This window comes from Coniosporium apollinis (genome assembly GCF_000281105.1).
Source record: "Coniosporium apollinis CBS 100218 chromosome Unknown supercont1.41, whole genome shotgun sequence".
NCBI lineage: Eukaryota > Fungi > Ascomycota > Dothideomycetes > Coniosporium > Coniosporium apollinis.
Window position 1 is genome coordinate 169230 of NW_006913303.1, and position 14037 is coordinate 183266.

The following is a 14037-nucleotide window of genomic DNA, read 5'->3' on the forward strand; positions in this document are numbered from 1 at the left end:
ATGCCAACCTTCATCACACGCTTAGCTGTGGTCGGTTAGCGTAAATCTTCTTTGCACTTCACCAGCATTGAATCTAGATAAGCATCATCAACATGCAACAATGAATATGTGGTGCAGTAGAAATCTGCGTCGAGATCACTTGTCTCGTTCACTTGCAGCAGCTGTTCCCCAGGAACTGGAGGAGCATTGTCGCCTGGAGGTGCTGATAGCTGTGTCCGTCGACGCTCAGCTTCCATGATAACTAGTCGACCCTCCAACTCCTCCACTCGTTCTTCCAGGGTTTGATGAGCCTTCTGCAGACCGTCGTGGAAATTGAAGTTCTTGCCCGCTTCCTCCTCTACAAGTCCCATGTTGTCGTTGAGAACTTGCTGGTTCTCGTTGATTGCCTCTGCGTACGCCCGGACGTTTTTCAACGTAAACTCTAGGTCCTCAATACGGTCTTCCATGGCTGCTCCAGTTTGTAGCTCAGCGCGCTGTCGCTTCATCGTTCTAAGAGGCTTAGGGGAACGGTTTCGATTTTGGAACGAGGTGCTCGCAGCTGGTTCGCTATGTTCGCGCTGATCAGGGATGGGTCAGCTGCTTGCTTTTCTTGGGCAGCGGCAGACAGCGGCCGAGGAAGGCCTTCCCAGTGTGATGGGGAAGGATCTCGCTGATCTGTGCTAATGGTACCGCACCCTCCGAATGTTGACCCGCTTGTTGGACGCATCGTATAAAGGTTTTCATCTCCTTAATGCGCTGCGTCAGCCCTTCACGCCACTACCTAAGCAGGGAAGTTCCCGACTATGAACATATAGCGCTGTGCTCTTGAGAGGGCGATACACAAGCGACGCTGGTTACGGACGGACCCAAACGGGTTCGCCTGTTCTTTGAAGGCAGCAACAGAATGAATAAGAACGACTGCCTTTTCACGGCCTTGGAATCCGTCGACGGTGGCGCACTCCACTTGTACGTTCTCAGTTGCTTCGATGTACTGATGAAGGGAAAGCGGAGGCAGAGGCGAGGAAAGAGCGGCCTTCACGCGCCCTCTTCTCATATGAATCCATCCTAGTCGGCTCTGCTGCTCTTGCAACCTTAGCAGCTCAGCTTTAGCTTTAATGATACCATGATCCGCAACGTTCTCAGCAGCCGTATTACGCGATGCAAAGTGCACAGCGAGGCGAATGTTAGTCTCGTTATGTCCAAATCAACAGCGGACAGTCCTCCTTAGTACAACCAGCGGTCAGAGAATCGGTCTTCCTGTTTAATCACTAATACACATGTCGGCATAATATAAACTAGATATTCATATCCATTCAGCTTATTATAATACCCCTAATTACGTGTTAGTAAAGTAGTTATAGTAACAAATTAATGACAACTTACGCCGAATACAAAGTCCCTACACACGTAGAACTTCATACACCGTTTCCTTCTACAGTCCTTGCCTTTGTTGAGTGAAGTCGAACACGTGAGGCGCCTGTTTAAACGAATCCCACTTGTTAAACTCACTGCGCACCGTCTCGTAGTCGGTAATGATGATCTCGTAGTCCTGGAGTTGTAAGGCAGTATTAGGGTCGCTCTTGTCGTTAGCATTGGTGTAGACCTGCGCCCGCATTGCTCGGTACTTCTCAGACTCCCGGCCCTTGGCCCTTAGCAATAGGAAAGGCTTTTCGAATTATTGATATCCACACAGTATTGGTTAAGTGATGCGGTACCACGATAAGGGTCCGCAGTCGCGAGTTATTCCGTGGACGGCCTAGGGTTTTCTAATATTCACTATAGTAGCCAATAGAATCTCGAAAGCTTGTGTCGACATCGGTATATCCGATAAGGTCATGATCTTCCGCCGGAACACGATCCGCTTTACGGGCGATAAGGGCCAGGATGGTAAGAGCTTTGCCTGCGCCCATGTGGTCGCCATGACGTATGGCCACCATCATCCGCTTCTCTTTTAATGGAAAGACCCGGTCGGGGAAATCAGATCCTAATAGCTTCTTCTGCGTCCGGCTACTGGTTTCCAAAAATTCTTGGTGCCTCTGAGTTTGGTTGAGGAGGCACTCCGGGCAGTGTCGAATATAAGCCTTGAGCTTTGGTGCGAGACCCTTGATCACGAAATCATTTGTGATTTTCTCGCGTGATCGGTTGTACTCTGCGTGGAATTTCTGGTCGTGGCATAGGTCGAAGACCTCCTTCTCCAGCGCCGGTGGGATACAGAGGCGTTCGTCACGTCCTAGCCGGCGGCGATAAGCCGGCGTGCGGAAATGGATGAATCTTCGACGTGGATCGCTCGCATATCATGTCCCAAAAGTAGCAGATGGCCGGAAAGTTCCTCCTGAATGATCTCCTCTAGATTGTTGACATCCCTCATCTCGTACGCTAGCGCCTTGATGATGCTAGCCCGTAGCTGTCTTTCCGGAGTGCCCCATATGGCGCCATTGTCCACTTTTTCGTAGTCAGCTTCCCAACCTTTGGCATCAAACCTGTCGAACGAGCTTGTATGAGGAGCTTCCGCGAGCTTTACTGCCACCCAGCTCAGCATCAGGTACTGTAGCAGCTTGTAAGTGCGCTACGCGGCGGACTCTTTTGTAGCCAAAGTAATGAAGGTAACGGTGAGTGAGTAAAATTGGCAGCTTCGCCGATCAGGCAACTGAGAATACTAGCGAGTGTACGTGTTCACACACTGAGCGATGATCGTCTCTTTCAGGTACCCCAGGCTTTGGTTCTCGTGAAGTTCCAGTATTTCCTGGTCAAACGCGAGATCCAGAACGTACATTTCACAGGCTGGAAGGCTGCGTCCAATGGTTCGAGCTGATCCGAACGGGTAAGAGCTCTTATAGTTTCAACGCAGCAAGCAATGCTGCCATATCTCCTCGAGCCTCAAGCCCTGCTCGACCGGCTCCTTCGGGAGGACGAATTCCCGAAAGACGGTACTGTTGAGCCGCAGCCAGGCGGCGGGGTGGTCGTCATCGAACTCAAAGGGATCCTGTTTAGCGCTATACCGCAGCTCGGGGCTGCGGCGACTGCCACGGCGGACCAGGTCGCCGTCGCCGTCGCCAATGGGCTTAATAATGCGCAGGAATTTAGGAAACCGATGAAGTCGAAGAGAACAGCCCTATCTTTCAAAGATTCTCGTCTCCAAGAGCTCCACTGTAGGTATGAACGGCAATCATATCGGGAATTTTAAGAGCGAGTGGTAATCCAGCACAGAACGTGCGAATATTTAAGAGATAGCTATCCACGTCACATCGCTATCTTCACAACGTGATATCTTTCGGTGCGGAGGATTTTGTTCCTCTGTCTTAGTCTAACTGATATAACGCGGCCACTTGAGTTTCGAATTCGTAGTCATCTCTCCTCGCTCTTCACCTCATTTGGCACAATCATCTCTTGATTGGCGTTGTTCTCCATGTTGTTGCTTATGACTCGTTCTCTGTTCCATCTGTTGGCGCTGCTGCTGAGAGCCAGCTAGACGTTGCCGCGGGGGAGGACCGTCTGACAGATTGCGTGCGTTAGATTGAGCAATTAGTTGGATTCGGTGTGTTTGCGGTACATTTTGAGCCGAGTTTCGGCGTTGTTAGAGTAGCCGACCTTGCACAACGGCCTGGTCAGCGGTTTGTCAAAGTCTGCTTGAGGGATCCGGGCCAGCCGCTTCTCAAGCCTTCGGTGGAAGCTCCTCACCTCGGCGATCCGCCGCTTGATCGGGCTGTCGTCTATCCTATGCTTGTTCGTGAGGTATTTGCGGAGGCCATTAGCCTGAGACTGATGCTGCCGCGGAGACTCCGCCACTTCACATTTTCCAGAGCATTTTTGCACACTGCTGGCAACAGATGATCCGGCTTGGGCAATTCTTCTAATCTCCGCAATGGTCTCCAGGCTCGAGGCACTCCTCGTAGCTATTAATCTAGCTGGATTTGTATCAGGTGGTCGGCCCAGGAATTTCTCCCTTGCAACCATGCTTGTGACAAGTAGGTTTTCGCGACAGCTTGCCGCCCGTCTAGTGTTTCCTCTTTTGTCCCTTCTTGATTTCTCAGTTAACACAACTCGCTGTTGCAAGGAATCCAACGTCTTCCTGGTGGTCTGCTGATCCTGTCTCCATGTTGACGCATATGCCTATCTCTCGTCGTTACGGTTCCACCATACCTCGGTCTAGATGACGATAGAAGCTGTGGCAATGTTGAGGCGTAGGCCTCCGCTCCCGGCCATGATCAAGAGCCGAGTTGCTTAAGCGACTCTAGGTCTGGAGCCGCTGGAGGACACAGACCACGTCTTCCTGCCAATCCCGCTGCCGGGAGGTGCGGAAGAGTTCTAAGAGACAGCCTTTGATTGGCTTCTAATGTACCTTGTCGACGGTTGTTGGTCGGCTGGAAGTCCTGTAGTCAGGGCACAAGCGCGCTAGTAACAGCTAAATCAAGAGGCTGTAAGCTACAGCCCTGGGGAAGATTGAGACCGGCTGCGGATACTGCGTATGAGTATTTGAGTAACCGAAGGGAGTCCAGGTTTACCAGTAAGTTCCGTGTAATGAAACAACGGCTCAATGCTGAATCTTGCTCAAAACTCTTGAAGAGATGGTTGCCATCCTAAGTTGGCGGTTAACATAAATCCATCTATACCGCGGATGAAGAGGACCACGTTGCAACCGGCGGGAATGAGTTCGAGGCAGGCTTGTGCGTAATTATAGCTAGAAAATGTCGGAGCGGGTCTTTCGCCGCCGCCTTAGGAATCGGGAGGAAGGAAATCTAGAGAGATGCCAGCTGGCCTTGCACTTCCCATACAGTCTTCACTCTTCGGTGTCCCAGAACTGTTCCACGAATGGCCTCCCGCCATTGCCTGAGGGCATGTTTCAGGCACATATTGGGCGGGCGAGAGCAATTCTCGAAGCGAGTGATTGCTTGTGAAAGCACGGCATGTTGAGACGGTTGGCTGCCCTCCAGCCGAGCCTTTAGGCTGTTGATCTCCTCGTTCTTAGCTCGAAGCGTGGCCTAGGGGTCGCTGTCCAACCGCATCCGAACCTCGTTCGACGTATTGCTGGCTATTTAGAATACGATCAGTGTATATCTACACACGCGAGGCAAGTGATGTTGCGTACCTTAAAGAGTCTTTAGCTTATTGTCTAACTCTTCTATGCGAGATGACGCTTAGCGATGTTTATTCTTCCAGTGTAGTAGTTGACCGTGCAGTTTGTGCCGGCTCTAGCTAAATATGTCGTTCACGTTTAATAGACACGTCTCCAGTAAATCTACGGACGCTGGGTCCGTCTCAGGACTTGAGACAACGCGCTGGAGCCGGCTGAGCTTTTCGGTCTTGGTCTTGCGGATGATCCCTACCAACGTGTTTTGAGTTGTATTCATGAGCCGGTCTCGGTAAATTGTACATCTTACACTACGCCCAAGTATCGAACCAGTCGAAACGGCTGACCAGTCCCTCTGTGGAACATCATCTGCACAAGCGGGACATCACCACCGCGCCGCAGACAATCAAAATGAGCTCTCTATAGCGACGGGGGACATCTCGGCTCAAAGCCCTGATCTTCTGGCGCCAGAATGCCATCTCCCTAAAGGAGGTAAGCGTGACACCGACAACTACTATGTAGACCTAACCTCACCACCCTAGGGCAGCCATTTCCTGCGCTTCGTCAGCAAGCTTCGGGGGTCCATCATCATCGGCTGGGGAGGATGGTGTGGCGGTGATGGTGGAGGCGGCGGCGGGAGGGGCAGCGGAAGGAGGAGTGATGGTGGAGGCGGGAGGGAGATATAAGTATACTGAGAGATAGGACTTTTAGGCTGTCTGAGAAGTCTGGCGTCATCCCTTTAACTGCTCCGGGGTTATGATACTTGCTGCAACTGCTTTTGCACCTACCAGAGCTTCTGTGACGTTCCGGAAAATGGAGTCTCTTGCTTTTCATAGGCTCAACGGACTCTGTAATGTCGAGTTCGATGTATATTAAGCATTGGACCTGGGACTGCCGCTGACAGGTGGTGTAAAACTCTGTGATCCAGGGAGCGCTTTGTGCGAAGTTCAATTCTGAGAGTTGTAAGGGTTTATCTGGTCTGTCAACATTGTTTGTCCTCGTCGTTTTGGATCCCATTTAGAAGAGATTGGTATGATAGGGTTGCAACAGCAGAGCGAAGACTTGTTCGGCCACAGCTCTGGTTGGATCCTCATTCGCATCAACGGATAAAAGAAAGTCGGCTTGACGTGCGGACGGATAGCCGAAACGGGACTCCTCCTAAGTCTTTTTCTTGGGCCGCAAGTCTCCATGATCTCTTTGATTAGTTATTACAGAGCTGTCAAATTCCGGCACTGAGAACGGATAAGGAGTGATATAGTGATGAGACTATCAAAGTCTGTCACCGCTGGCGCCCCATGTAGTCACAGCCTTGCTCCTTCTTAGCCGTCAGCCTTGCTTTCTCAACTGCGAAGTTTCTGCGTATTGCGCTGGACTCCAGAGCATATCGTTTAAAATTTGCCCACTGTGTTATTAAAGAGGGCGTTCGCGCATACGTTGTTGCGGCATTGTTTTCGAACTGTATGCTTCAACACCGGTGCCCGTAACATCACTGGCCACCAGCCAAGCAATTTATCCCATACGATTTGGCGTGGTATTCAACTGCTGTGGCGAGGTCATGTTCGGAATCTTCGACCTATAGGTGTAGAAAGCGTCGCACCGTACCACTCTCGAAGTAGACAGTCTGTCCCGGCTTCACCACAACATATCGCCACTTGTCCTTACCCTGGAGGTAGTCCTTAGTCCACTCTGCGCTCTCATCCGGCATTGGCTTTTGCAGCCAACCGAATCCAATCTGCCCCTCTTGCATCGTTATCCAGATCGAAAATCCGTGGGAGTCTTAGTGTGTGAGTGTTAATGCTCCCCCTTCCGCCATCAAACACCACTTCTCGATAGTCTTAAAAGTAGTAGTCTACGAGCTAGTGAGTTCCCGCTTTACTATGTTATCTCCGACCTCGATCTTGCGGATTGCTTCGAGCAGGCTACAGTCTGGGTGGTTGGATTGGGTAGCATGGATATGGACCAGAAGAGTAGTTGGACAGACATCCTATGCGGTCACAATTGTGTTGTGAATTTGCCAATCTTCGGCTTTTGGTGGCAGCACTTTTCTGGGCGCCAGGAGGACGAAGGCAAATCTGGGGATTGTTCGCATTTGGGCCAAATTCCGCTTCCGCACAATGCCCCTGTCCTTCATCTCCAGTCGAAGCAACCTCCAGGCGTTTAAATGCTGATCCTCAAGCCGGCCAACAGCGCACAATTTTATTCATCTATTTCTTGAACCACGATCTAGTCATGCCGTTCTTGGCCATGGACAGTACCAATGTGTAAGAGGCCCCTTAGGTGGGACAGCGATTTGTTGTCCTGCCGAGTTGCATTGGGTCGACTTGGATTAGGATCGTCTTTGCGGGTGCATCTTCGTTATTCACACTGGCTTCCGGATCCACTACTCCTTCGGCTTCATCATGTTTCTTAGTCGCAGAGGTCCATAGACATGCGCAACCAACAAGAGAGCGGAGGCGCTAAGGCTTGCCACGCCGGACCAAGCTGCCTGCCACGAACGGGCAGGTGAAGGCGTATTAGGGCGAAGGAAAATATCGCTGCTGTGAATCGTGAAGGGAAAGTGTTGCTGTGAATCGTGAATCGTCCTGGGAACGGCGGCTGATTGTTGCTCGCGATTGTCGCCTTTTGGTCGCTTGCTGCGAACAAACTCGGACACAGCGTCCGCGTGTGGCAGCGGCAACCCAATCCCACTATTCCATGAACCAGCACGGTCGGAGGATATTGGCGCAGCTATCGACAGCCTCCCGAACCAGGTGTGTACCAGGGCCGCTGCATATGTTCAGCCGCCGGCGAGCTCCTTGGCCAGATGTCAAACGGGCTAGCTAGAATGGGTAGGTCCTCCTCGTCTCGTGGCGTCGTAGGTGCGCGACGCCTGATTGCGGGAGGCATCGCAATACCTCATCGTTCCTCGAGCGTTGTTGCTGTGGGGCCGGCACGCCGTTGAATCGGCGGCGGCAAGACGGTGGCACGTTGTTCGCTTGTCGATCGGAACTCTGTGGCTCGCGCGTCGTTGGCTGATAGCGTGGCTGAACTGCGCTTGAATTGCGAGGCTGGTCTCGCCCTTGGCACCATTGCTTCGCGTCGGGTCAATCTGTCTTCGAGCAGTGCGATGGTCTCATCCGTGCCTGCCATTACAATCTCCCGCCAAGTCTTCTTTCTGAGCAACCATAACGCCGAATCACGGTTCTTCGGACATCAGTTCGTGCTTGGATGTTTTCTTCGTCCCTCCACCCGGATCTAATCCCATATGCATGATTGCCATTTTCGCTTGGAGATTCGTGGACCATCAGGCGCGGATTCTACATCTAGCTCTCCGAGCCCGAGTACTCCAGGCCGGGATGCTGGTCCACCAAGATGTTACTTTGTCTGGATGCGATTGCGACTCCGCTACAAGCTAAAGAATTTCTCCAGACGGATCCCGACGGCTGGATCATCCATCACACGGCTCTTTCATGCAATGGTCCGGCTCTCTCTGCCGCATGTGATAGTGGCGTTTGACTGTATCCGTCCTTGGAGGCCGCGTTAACATCATCCCGCTCTACTAGCAGCTTAACCACCGCCTCGTGCCCTGTGTCGACCGGTTGCTGGATGCCTTCTACAGCGTTGTCTTGTGGAATTCTTGGCGCTTTTCTAGCGCGTGTGGAACAGGGAGCGCTTGGAGGTGTTGCGTCCTGCTGGGGTAAAAGGCGGTTGCAGAGTCCGCTCGGCCGTTGGCGAGCTTCGCGGCGTGATGTCCGACGGGCTGGCCGAAGCCGGTATCTCTTCTTCGCCTTGTGGTGCTGATGGCGTGCGGCGTTGGATCGTTGGCGGCATCGGGATTCCTGGCCGCGGCTCTTTCATGCAATGGTCCAGCTGCCTCGGCGACAGACAATTGCGTGTAATGCCAGGCGACAAGTGTCAATGCTGGGACTAGGTTGAGCAGCTCATTATAAGAGCAAGTAGTGTTCGAACTGTCCTGAACCAGCCCGGTAACATCGTTATCACAGGCTTTCGGTGCCTCTTCAACCGTAGTCGACTGCACTGGCCAACGCCTCAGGTGAGGTTGCGACTTTCCCTCGGGCGAGAGTCTTGATTTGCTGTGTTTCGTTCGTCTTTCCTCGACGTTCGCGCCATATCAGTCTCCTATGTTGGAGTTTGTGTGGCATGCAGTTGAGCCTGCTCCTGCTGGTCAAACGCGTACGTAACGGGGATGTACATGTCAGTGGCATGTATTCCTTACATCTCGGGAACGTCGACGTCGACGTGAATATTCACGCGCTTCAGGACCTGCGCCCGATAGTTCTGAGACGTCAGCTTTCTCGATTGACTACATGATCGTGTGAATCTGGTAGCCAGAGCAGTAGCGTCTGTGTGCGTACAACAAAAGTCGTCAAGCAAGTCGATGTTGAAGCCTAACCCGAGGAGAGCCTGTTTTCGGAAGAGATGCGCGACAACTGAACCGTGTAGAAGAGCGCATCCGTGCTGCGCCACTGGGTGAGGAAGGGGAAGCTGCGCAACCAGCCAGTAGAGGACGATGTAACGAAGGCGACTGGAGGCCGGAGACCGGAAATGATGTATACCAAGCGCCACAGGAGGCACATGATCCGATTTATCCGAAAGCGTACCGTTGTATTTAGTAACAGAATCAAACAGGATAACTGGCATATAGAACGGTAAACGACAATAGTTGCTACATGCGTTACTCTTTTGTAACATCCTGTAGTTTAGTTGCTTGGTTATGTGAGTATGGTAACAGAAGAGGTAGACTCTGATGGGGTGTTACACCTTGCGTTGTGCTATTGTGTTATGGAAGGCTGAGGACGATAAGAACAGTAGGAATGCTAGTGACGGAAAGACTTGAGAAGACGAGGAGAAAACCAAGCACTCCAACTTCGAAGGGGCTGGGAAAGAAGGCCAAGCCCCAAGCTCACCGCTCGAATCCGTTCAGCCCCGTGAGATACCGTTTCTACCCATCGAGTTCACAAACACCGCGAGCTCACCTCATCCAAGCTGTTCGTCAGTCAAGCTGGGCCACCGTGGACGCCGCAATTGCAAATCACTCCCAGAACAAGGTTGGTAAGAGGAGGATGGTTACTTGCAGTCTCTACCGTCTGATTCATTGCCCTGACGCCCAAACCGCATCCCACATATGCAACACCGCTTGTAGAGCAAGTTTCTAGTCATCCGCAACCAAGTTCTGGCCCTCCCTCAACCCCTCAACAACCAACTCCTTGCCCTCCGCTCTCCTGTATACATCTTTGATATCGTCTGTATCACTGTCAGCGTCTTTTCCTCTTGCGAAAGCTTCAGTGTAAACGGCGACAACTGCCGCATTTTACGCACCCGTAGTCGTCTCAAAATGGCTCGTAGCATCATAGCTCTTGCTAATGAAGATGTTGTCGTTGATCCCGCTCTCCAGCGGCTCGTAGATTGGGATGGGCGGGCCCATGAACTTCTCCTCGATGCGGCCGAGGCGGTCTAGCCCGGGCTGCAGCTCGAGATGGTGGTTGCTGTCGCCTTCGGCGATGGTGCTGACAATCGCGATGTAGTAGCCTTTGGGGCAGACGTTGTGCGCGGAGGAGACCATGGCGATGTAGATATCTGCTCGGGTGTCAGTTTAATGAACCCCGTTTCCTTCCGTTCAAAGTGTTTGAATAGTAGTGGGGAGAAGAGGGGGGCCTACCGTTCTTCCGTCCGATCTGCGACTGCGGGATAATAAGCTGCAAGGAGTCGCTATTATCTGTGCGGTCGATCGGGTGGTTCAAGATACAGATGGCCTTGAGCAAATGGCCCGTAACCTGCACCTTCCCAGGGAAGTATGACGGGTCCGCAAGAATCTTCTTGCATTTCGTCTCAAACTTCATGCCATCACCCTCCTCGCCGCGCTCCTTCATCGTCGCGCGAATTCCGGACACTTTTGCGCCATCGTACATGATCTCGTCCACGTCGGTATTCAGCATGTACGTCCCGCCGTAGATGGCTGACAGGCGCGCGAAGCCCTGCGGTAGCTCGCCAAGGCCGTACAGCGGGTAGATGTACGGCGACTTGCCGTAGCGCGCCATGGAGTTGCCGTACAGCCGGATGCGGACTATGGCATCTGGGGCCATGCCTTTCGTGTTGATGTAGTCGTCGGTTGCGTACAGCGCCATAGCGTGCCCGATGAAGTCGCGCGTCGTGGCTTCGAGGCCGAACTTGTCGTATACGTCCTTCATTGTGCAGGTGTTCATGTTCAGGCCTGTGTGGGTCCCGTCAGCTCTGATCCGTACGCTCTTTACTTGACTAAGTGCAGGCCGTACCCTTGTGTGTCGACGGGTCATCTTCCTTGAAGTTGCCCACCCACTCAAGGAAATTCCGCGCGCGCCGCTTCTCGAATATGCCCATCAAGGATGACCGCAGCGCCTCGCCCGCGTCGGATGGGACCTTGGCGACCGTCGCTCGGGGTCCATTGCCTTGCTGCACGTAGCTGCCAGCGATCTGCTTGAACTCGAGGTACCGCGTGACGTCGGTCGAGACGAGGATGTTGGTCAGCTCGCCATTGGACATAAGCAGCTTGGGCACGAGGTCGATGTTCCAGTCGTTCACCCGGCCGTATTTCTTCCATGGCTCCTCGCCGGGTGAGTAGTTGCCGTACTTCTTGAAGAGCTAGGAGGTGTGAGCGGGGGCCCGAGAAGGTGAGATTAGGAGGCTGTACTGATTCTATGTTGATTGAGGCGGCTTCACTGCGCAGCGTCAGTGTACAAGCTAGCTACAGATATCGAGGCATATGTACCCGCCGTAGTGATCGTTGCGGTCGATGTGGAGGACTTTGTTGCCTTTGACGCTTAGGACGCTGCGCGAGGTTTAGCAGCGGATCTAGCCCCGCACGATTGAGGCAGACGGTACCCCGACAAGACGCATTCAGTGAGGCCTGCGTGTTTGTATTAGCTGTCATGCATCCGCTGGTGGTGGGGCGGTCGAGGTACCTGTGCCCAGAACGACAACGTCATACTCTGGTGCGATTTCCTCCATGTCGGCGGGCGATCAAACAAAGTATTCAGAGGAGACAAGTGGTTTGAGTGGCTTAATTGTCTAGAAAGTGCAGGTGGGTGTAGACAGAGGGCTGTTGCTAGAGTTGATGCGGCGTGTTTGAGCTGCCCGCTGCGGCGAGTGGCGCACGGGCATGACGGCCAAGAAGACATGTGTGGTTGGCGGTTATCTCAAGAATCATTGTTTCCGACTCCCACGTGAAGCAAGACGGCATTGCAAGATATGTATAGTACATTGGAGTTCTACAACCTGCCAATAATGTCATTGAACGATAAGCAGGATTATGCGCCTCCGAAATGCTGCCCATATATGTACATGAATTAGTAAAGATTACGCCGCAGGGGCTACTCTCGCATCCTATGCCTGTGTAGCACCTCTAGGTAATTCTCGAGGTGCGGCGCTGGTTTCATCTGCGGAAGCATCCTTTACACTGCTCTCCTCAAGAATAGCACTGTCTGCCACACCACCTTCTGCCTCCTCGTCCTCCGCGTAACCAACGGTTGGCGTGTAGGCAGGGCCTTCATCCGGATCAAGGTTCACTTCTGGGTCGTTTACTCCAACTCTTCGCGCATCTTGCCAGGCATACCATCGCTCTGTAAGAACAGCCTTTATGGCTCTTTGTGTGTGTCGGATCTGTGCAGTAATCGCACGTCAGTTGGAGTTTCTCGAGTTTCGGCGGCGGCGACTGGTAGGCAACAATTTATGCAACCGCGGCCTTAGCAGGACCTATCCAGTGCCGGACTGAATGTGCGCACGTACCGTCTCGTCTCGTTGTTCAGCCTCGTACTCGCCATACCCGCCTTGAAGTCGAAGCAATTCGTACGTTTGTGTCTTGATCCGGTTGCGCTCCTTCGCGCAAACCCACCAAAGGGCGTGGAGATCATCCCAACCCTTGTGCCTAAGCTCTTCCACCGTCCATGCTCGACCTGTGTCGCGAATGCTTCAGTAACAGACGACCTGATGATGGTATGAACCCACTGACCGTGTGCGCCAACCTCTTCTGGCAGCGCCATTGCCCTCCTCTCAGTGCCGAAGAACTGCCAGAGCCCATGATCCTCATCCACCTGCAGTTTTGATCTCTTCGAGGGGTCAAGGACTGGAGTTGGGAGGTCTAGCTTCTTGACGGATAGAGTCTGCCGGGGCCGGAGCCCTGTTCGCCGGACAGCGGACACGCCGCGATCGCTATTGCGGTCTCGCCGGGGGTAGAGCTGGCTTTGGGAGGTCGAGAAGCGCAAGACGCATGGTACTGGATGAACGCGCTTGGGCGGGAGAGAGGGAACCAGGGAGCCGAAGAGCGGCTCTGCGGTCTGGAGACAGGAGCTGGGGCGGAGTCTGCGGGCGAGACAAGGCGTACTCATTGTTGTCGCAACGGGAGCCGATGATGGATGGAATCAATGTTTCCTGATGCTGCCGTCGAGCAAGCTTCGCATGTATCACGAACCTATGCTCACCTGGGCAGCGTTCACAACTTTGGCCAGTTGCAGAGTTATTCCGTCCCGAGCAACAAGCCAAGGTTCAGCCCTGCAACCAGCGGGAGGGCTATCCGGTTTCTGGTCTGGTGTGAATGCGGCTTAACCTTAATTACCACCAGGGTACAGTGACGGGAATGCAGGCGGGCTGAAAGTCAGGTACCACCTCACACTCCGCTACCACCACTTTAATCCGAAGCACACTGCTACACCACCACTCCACCTCGTGCGGAACGATTGACTCGTAGCAGAGGCGCGCGCAAAACTTTCACATCCCACTCACAACCGACTTGCGAGGCTGAAAGCCAGCTCTTCTCACCATGAATCGTCCAGGTCGGTCGTCCTCTCATGTCGCGCAGCCCGTAACCCCGCCTGCGCCGGCCCACTCAGTCTTTCCCGTCTTTGTACCACTCGATCTCTGGCCATATCAACCACCACCGGCGGCATATGGCCTGAATTTCTACCATCAGACATTACATCTCCTCTCCTTCACAGTTGCTATCTCGAAGCGGACAGGCG

The 14037-nt window shown here is 53.2% G+C and overlaps 6 protein-coding genes across 6 annotated transcripts; 1 reads left to right on the plus strand and 5 right to left on the minus strand.

Moving 5' to 3' along the window:
* Positions 1 to 35: 35 nt before the first annotated feature.
* Positions 36 to 1594, minus strand: W97_07514 (uncharacterized protein; the record flags this gene model as incomplete). Its single annotated transcript, XM_007785383.1, has 2 exons — positions 36 to 557; positions 1496 to 1594. The coding sequence occupies 2 exons, from the start codon at positions 1592 to 1594 to the stop codon at positions 36 to 38; spliced, it is 621 nt and encodes a 206-aa protein (XP_007783573.1).
* Positions 1595 to 2209: 615 nt separating this feature from the next.
* Positions 2210 to 2752, minus strand: W97_07515 (uncharacterized protein; the record flags this gene model as incomplete). The annotated part of the gene is made up of 2 exons (XM_007785384.1): positions 2210 to 2524; positions 2657 to 2752. The coding sequence occupies 2 exons, from the start codon at positions 2750 to 2752 to the stop codon at positions 2210 to 2212; spliced, it is 411 nt and encodes a 136-aa protein (XP_007783574.1).
* Positions 2753 to 2833: 81 nt separating this feature from the next.
* Positions 2834 to 3163, plus strand: W97_07516 (uncharacterized protein; the record flags this gene model as incomplete). Its single annotated transcript, XM_007785385.1, has 1 exon — positions 2834 to 3163. The coding sequence occupies one exon, from the start codon at positions 2834 to 2836 to the stop codon at positions 3161 to 3163; it is 330 nt and encodes a 109-aa protein (XP_007783575.1).
* A 338-nt stretch (positions 3164 to 3501) lies between these two features.
* Positions 3502 to 3933, minus strand: W97_07517 (uncharacterized protein; the record flags this gene model as incomplete). Its single annotated transcript, XM_007785386.1, has 1 exon — positions 3502 to 3933. The coding sequence occupies one exon, from the start codon at positions 3931 to 3933 to the stop codon at positions 3502 to 3504; it is 432 nt and encodes a 143-aa protein (XP_007783576.1).
* Positions 3934 to 10199: 6266 nt separating this feature from the next.
* Positions 10200 to 12031, minus strand: W97_07518 (uncharacterized protein; the record flags this gene model as incomplete). The annotated part of the gene is made up of 8 exons (XM_007785387.1): positions 10200 to 10291; positions 10367 to 10627; positions 10707 to 11258; positions 11320 to 11665; positions 11715 to 11742; positions 11793 to 11852; positions 11906 to 11930; positions 11986 to 12031. The coding sequence occupies 8 exons, from the start codon at positions 12029 to 12031 to the stop codon at positions 10200 to 10202; spliced, it is 1410 nt and encodes a 469-aa protein (XP_007783577.1).
* A 375-nt stretch (positions 12032 to 12406) lies between these two features.
* W97_07519 (uncharacterized protein) lies at positions 12407 to 13407 on the minus strand (the record flags this gene model as incomplete). The annotated part of the gene is made up of 3 exons (XM_007785388.1): positions 12407 to 12682; positions 12809 to 12975; positions 13032 to 13407. 3 exons carry the CDS (start codon positions 13405 to 13407, stop codon positions 12407 to 12409), a joined length of 819 nt encoding a protein of 272 aa, XP_007783578.1.
* Between the last annotated feature and the right edge of the window lie 630 nt (positions 13408 to 14037).